This window comes from Apodemus sylvaticus, chromosome 6 (genome assembly GCF_947179515.1).
Source record: "Apodemus sylvaticus chromosome 6, mApoSyl1.1, whole genome shotgun sequence".
NCBI lineage: Eukaryota > Metazoa > Chordata > Mammalia > Rodentia > Muridae > Apodemus > Apodemus sylvaticus.
This window is the reverse complement of record NC_067477.1, coordinates 83,140,556-83,147,127: the sequence shown is the minus strand read 5'-3', so window position 1 is coordinate 83,147,127 and position 6,572 is coordinate 83,140,556. Positions and strand designations below refer to the sequence as shown.

The 6,572-nt window shown below is 39.6% G+C and overlaps 1 protein-coding gene across 1 annotated transcript in view; it reads right to left on the bottom strand.

Annotated features, from left to right (window-relative positions):
* Positions 1 to 1,978: 1,978 nt before the first annotated feature.
* The window catches only part of Znf277 (zinc finger protein 277), a 115,911-nt gene continuing 111,317 nt past the window's right edge, over positions 1,979 to 6,572 (bottom strand). The window contains exons 11-12 of the mRNA XM_052185915.1: positions 3,511 to 3,685; positions 1,979 to 2,337 (exon numbers count right to left, since the gene is read on the bottom strand). Of these exons, the coding sequence (XP_052041875.1) occupies positions 2,151 to 2,337; positions 3,511 to 3,685 (362 nt within the window). The 3' untranslated portion in view covers positions 1,979 to 2,150. The remainder of the gene's footprint in view (positions 2,338 to 3,510; positions 3,686 to 6,572) is intronic.

Genomic DNA, 6,572 nt, shown 5'->3' with positions numbered 1-6,572 from the left:
CAAAGGATCCAGTTTAATAAATGGTGTCATTTAAAAAGAGTTAGTGTGGGCCTGGGGAGATGGCTCAGTTGGTGAAGTACTTGCCACACACACACCAGGGTCTGAGTTTTACCCCTGTGACCCACATAAAGAACCAGGCAGGGTGGCCTGTTTGTAATTCCATCCATGCAGAGGTTGATGTAGGAGATCCCTGAAGCTTAGTAGCCTTCAGCTTAGACAAACTGGTGAGGCCCTGGTCCCACCGAGCTCTCCTTCCTCAAAAAATCAGGTAGATGGCTCCTGAGCAATGTCCTCTTCAAGCTTTAGCTGTGCAGTCTACACGTGTACTCACATGCACACATTCCTGCTGCCCACCTTCCCAAAAAGAGGAAGAGTGAATTGCTGTAAATATCCTTTAGGGGACCAGAAAAATCACACCAACCAAATGTAATTTATTGGCTTCACTTGGGTCCTGATAAAGTAAACCTAATGTAAAATGATATTTTAAAAACCTTTTAATTTCAGACTTAGAGAAGTTGATATGGTACCAAGAATTTCCATATGTTCTTCACACTCTAATATCTTACACACATGTATTTTATCACTCTTTTTCTATATTCATGTCAATTTTCTGAGGGTAAGATGCAAGAAAATTGATTCTTCATCCTTAAGTACTTTGGGGGACGATTTCCTAAACACAAGAACAGTCTGACATTACAGTACCGTCATCAAAATCCGTAAATGAATGGCAGTGTTTTGATGGTCAATACTGTCAACTTGATAGGATCAAGATTCCCCTAGGAGACAAACTTCTGAGATAGATGTGAGGGAGTTTCTATATTTTATTGAAGTTAGAAGAACCCACGCTAAATGTGTGTGACACCACTGCATGGGCTAGAGTCCCAGATTAAAGGGAAAATTGTTCCTCACCAGCTTCAGGACCAACCGCCTTGCGCCATAGCTGCTGTGATGTCTTTGCCTCATGGGCTGCTCCCCAAACTGGTGAGCCAAAATAAGCCCCCCTTTTCCTTATGTTGCTTTCTGTCAGGCTTTTGGTCATAGCAAGAGTATCTAATGCAAACACCATGCTGTTTACAGACCCTGTCAAACATTTGCAACAATTCCACTGCCTTTCATGCAAAGTCAGATGCTTATTTCCTGTTCCCTCATCCAACCTATCCATCACACTATCTTTAGCCCTCCTTAACGTGGAATACACTTTTAGCTGGGTTTTTTTTTTTTTTTTTTATATAAAGATGACCTTGACATTTTTATAAGCGTAAAAGCCAATTATTTTGCAGACTGCCACTTAACTTAGGATTGCATGATGTTTATTTTATCCAAGCTATTAATTTCTGGTAGAAATCCACAAAAAATGATTTTTGTTTTCCTGAGTGCATCTTATAAGAGGTCATATATTATGTGTATCACAGCTGGTACTTGCTATAAGAAGACATTTTTGAGACTACCTGGGAAAAGTAAAAATGATACTGAAAAGTTCCTTCTAATTTTATTAGGTGTTATAATACCACCTCAGTTATGTTTATAGACAGTGGTACTTATCATTGTTACTACTGCTATTATAATATATAGTAGGAAAACATATACATAGGTACACATATACTTTGGGGAAGAATGAGGTTAATTACATTATGCCTGTTTCTATGGGGTTTGTAGCAGGAAAGCAATTAACATTGTAATACAATCAGGTTTGGATTATTTTTAAATAGTCTAGTTTGTACATTCTCTAGACCTTCGTCCATCTTTCTTTGCTTTGGTGGGTCTTGCTTTAATCATTCATAAGTTCCCAACTGAGTACAGAAATCACACTGAACTCTGTGACTTGATAAACGACAGGCCCATGGGAAGGAGAGTAAACAATAGGTTAAAATCATTTGGATGTTTGTGACTTTTACATTCTCCATGTTATAGATAATCACAAGTTTATGAAATAAAATCATTTAGGATTATCATATAATAAAATTTCCCAGTCCAAATATATAAACAGCACGTTTTATTTTTCTTCTTTATTTCTTGAAAAAAAATTTTCATTAACAACAACCATGATTTCAGCAATGAATAATGTTGTGTCGATGATTAAATCGGAACTCTTCCTTTGTCTGTGTCTTACAGGAGAGAACCATGTGACACTGCGTCGGCAGCAGCCTCTCCTAGTTTTCCAGGCATCCCTGGAGTAGCAGTTGGTTGAGAACACTGCTCTGTTTTAAAGCACACAGTCTGGACGTATCTTCGCTGATGATGGGAACGTTTTCAGTTTGCTCCTGAGCTGTTAGGTCACTTTCACTGTCAGACAGTGTACACAGGAGAGTGTCATTCTCATAGGTGGGGAAATAATACCTGAAAGCAACCACAGACACACCGAATAACCAAATGAGTAAACTTCATGAGGACCGTCTGAGTGGCAGCTGCATACAGCACTGGTTTGCCATGACCCCTGATGACACTTCAATAAGCTGCAAGGGCTGTGCTGGGAGACACCTCTGTTCATTTCCCATGGACCCTGCCTGTCTGATGTGAGCCTGACTCACTCACCTCAGTTTCTGTCATGACAGGCATTAGCTGGACAGGAGGCCTGCTCCAGTGCTGGGCAGTTCTGTCATCAGCTGACAATCAGCAATCCCTTGATTTACTCAAAAAGTAGGGTCCTTCCAAAATGTTAACTCAGCCAAAAGTAGGTATTTTTTTTTTCAAAGTAAAGATTTCAAATACCCAACAAAACCACAACCATGTTCCTTCATCTCTGGTTTCTATGAGGACTAAGACCAGAATACCAGTTCAACAGAGGGCTGACTTTGTGCCTTGTAAGTGGGAAGTCTTCCAAACAAGGGAAACCAGAGTTTTTTTGGTTAGAGTTGTGTGGAGGCCTAATTTAATATTCTGAAATTTCAGGTAGCTAGCATCCCACTCCCTCCACGGAAGTCAACAAAAATGATGTGAGACCCATCATCGACGGACTAGACTGGTAAAATGACACTTGGGAAATCTGATACCACTTATTTCAAAAAGTTCATGTCAGAGAATGAATACTTCATGTTTTTAAAGTGCCAATATGGAAAATGTACACCAGAAGCTCTGTGATGTGCATATCATCGACATACTAATTTTTATCTGGATGATATAATTAGGACACATATGCAGGAATATAGCTATCATTTTATTATTACTTGAAATAGTAAAAAGTAAGAAATAACCTAACAAGTTAGGGTATAGTAAGTAGTCAATGGCACATCTGGCCACCATTAAAAAAGATGGAACGGATGAGCATCAGATGTGAAAAGGCACTTGAAATATTTTGCTAATAAAATATAATTTAAAAGTTTGTATCTACTTCTGTACCGAACTGTACATGACTAGCCAACTCAAATTCCAAAATAATGGTTTCATGTGTTACAAGTTATACAAATATCATACATTTATAAGTATATCTTATACTTGATTTCATATGTGTGTACACGTATAAAGAAGTTAAATAGAGAGACACACTATGGAGGACAGAGCAGTAAGACTTACTCCAGTTGATCCCATATTTTTCTGTCAGGAAGTAGTGAGGTGTGCTTAGCTTCTTCCATGTGAGCCCGTAACTCCGTTTTGGATTTGAACTTTACATAGCAACTGTAGCACCTGCACTGGTGAACTTGCCTTCGGATGAAATTGACCAGCTTCACTTGCTGGTAGAAGTTTAACCCTGCAAATCATTAGAAAACCTTTAGCATTATTTCAGCATTGCCCTTAATTAATTAATTAATTAATTAATTAATTAATTATTTTTGGGTTTTTTGTTTTGTTTTGTTTTTTGAGACAGGGTTTCTCTGTGTAGCCCTGGCTGTCCTGGAACTCACTCTGTAGAACAGGCTGGCCTTGAACTCTGAAATTTGCCTGCCTCTGCCTCCCAAGGGCTGGGATTAAAGGTGTACACTACCACTGCCCAGTTAATTTATTTTCTTTTAAAAATTTAAATTTAAAAAAAGTTAAATTCATTTTAAATTGATATATAAAAACTTAAATACTATATGGAGGAACGTCTTCTGGGTATATGCCCAGGAGTGGTATAGCTGGGTCCTCAGGTAGTACTATGTCTAATTTTCTGAGGAATCGCCAAACTGATTTCCAGAGTTGTTTTACCAGCCTGCAATCCCACCAGCAAAGGAGAAGTGCTCCTTTTCCCCCACATCCTCTCCAGCATCTGCTGTCCCCCTGAGTTTTTCATCTTAGCCATTCTGATTGGTGTAAGGTGGGATCTCAGTGTTGTTTTTGATTTGCATTTCCCTGATAATTAAGGATGCTGAACATTTCTTTAGGTGCTTTAGAGCCATTCGAGTTTCCTCAGTTGAGAATTTCCTGTTTAGCTCTGTACCCCATTTTAAAAATAGGGTCATTTGACTCTCTGGAGACTAACTTCTTGAGTTCTTTGTATACACTGGATATTAGCCCTCTATCAGATGAAGGGTTAGTAAAGATCTTTTCCCAATTTGTTGGTTGCTGTTTTGTCCTATTGACCATGTCCTTTGCCTTACAGAAGCTTTGTAGTTTTAACTATGTTCATTATTGCCTTATTTATAATAGCCAGAAGCTGGAAAGTACCCAGATGTCCCTCAGCAGAGGAATGGATACAGAAACTGTGCTATATATACACAATGAGTACTATTCAGCTATTAAAAACAATGAATTCATGAAATTCTTAGGCAAATGGATGGAACTAGAAAGTGTCATCCTGAGTGAGGCAACCCAATCACAAAAGAACACACATGGTATACACTCACTAATAAGCAGATGTTAGCCTAAAAGCTCAAAATAAACAAGTTACAATTCACCCAGTACAGGAAGCTCAAGAAGAAGGAGGACTTAAGTATGGGTGCTTTGGTTCCTCTAAGAAAGGGAACAAAATACTCACAGGAGCAATGAGGGAGACAATGTGTGGAGCAGAGACGGAAGTAAAGTCCACCCAGAGACTGCCCTACCTGGGGATTCATTCTATAAACAGTCAACAATCCCCGACACTACTATGGACAACAAGAAGTGTATACCTAAAGGAGCATGACATGGTTGTCTCCGGAGGGGCCCTGCCAGAGCCTTACAAATACAGAGGTAGATGCTAGCAGCCAACCATTGGTCTAGGTGTGGGGTCCCCAATGGAGGAGCTGGAGGGTGGTCCGGAGGAGCTGAAGGGATTTACAGCCCCATGGGAAGAACAATGATTTCGGCCACCCAGACACCCCAAGACTCCCAGGGACTGAACCATCAACCAAGGGGTACACATGGTTCCAGCCAAAAATGTGGTAGAGGAAGGCCTTGCTGGGCATCAGTGGGAGGAGTGGTCCTTGGTCAGGCAAAGGCTCAACGGAGGCCCCAACAAAGGGAAACCAAGGGGGGCGGAGACGGGAGTGTGTCGGGTGGAGGGGCATATACGTGGAGGCAGGGAGAGGGATGAGGGGTTTGGGGGTCTTTGGGGAGGGGGAAAATTGGGAAAGATTTTACCATTGGCAATGTAAATGAAGATGATATTCAGTAAAAAAAAGAAGAAAAAAAAAATAACAAAAAAACCCCCAACCTTAAATATCTGTATGATATCATGTGATGTCTTAAGATCTATAATTCTAAAATATTTAATAATTTTATGTTAAAACCATGAAAACATGTTATAATTTCTTACAGGAAGCACATATTCTAATTAAGCAACTTGAAAACATGGAACAATTAAAATACATTAATGGACACTAATATAGGGCTATGGTCTAAGTTTACCATTTTTTATGTCTTAATACATTTCATTTTCCAAACCAATATCACCTAGGTGGAATCATTACATCAACATTACTTATTAGGAAACTGTTCAAGATCTCACAGCTGGGATATGGTGGAGCCACAGTTTTAGACCAGGCTGGTGGTTCCGCAGCCTATGGTCTTGACTAGTAAACAAAGTGAGTGTGTAATACGTATGCATGTCTGTAATAGCAACAAAGCAAAGTCACATATCCAGGAACCCCGTATATTAGACCCACGAGGAAATTAGTAATTTATGTTTCAACATTGCTAATCCTTCCATGGCAGCCACCCTGAGAGCTATGTATACAATTGGCCAAATCTGTAATAAGGCATAGTAGCTATTCTGCAATGCACTGCAGTATGTATTATTGAATACACAGTTCACAGTGTTCTGCTGAGGCCTAATGTTATATACACAGTATGTGCTGGAGTCAGACACTACTGTCTGAGTGTAATCCGACTTAGGGAACCTGAGCTCTTATCCGGTGTGGTAGTACACGCCTTTGATCTCGGTACTCAGAAGGCCAAGGCAGGCAGACCTCTCTGTGTTTGAAGCCTTCCTGATCGACATGGCAAATTCTAGGTCGACCAGAGCTGCATGGTAAATGAAGCTCTGTCTCAAAAACAAAACAAATTAATTATAATAAAAAATCCCATGCCTCAAGCTACCTGTGCTCTTTCTGCTAGTTTCTTTTATTCATTTTATTAAAGTGCTTACATACGTAGAAGAGCAGAAGAAAAGCATGTGAAATTAAAAATAAAAAAAGAAGTAAACCTTTGAAGATCAGAATTCACAATGGCCAAGAATC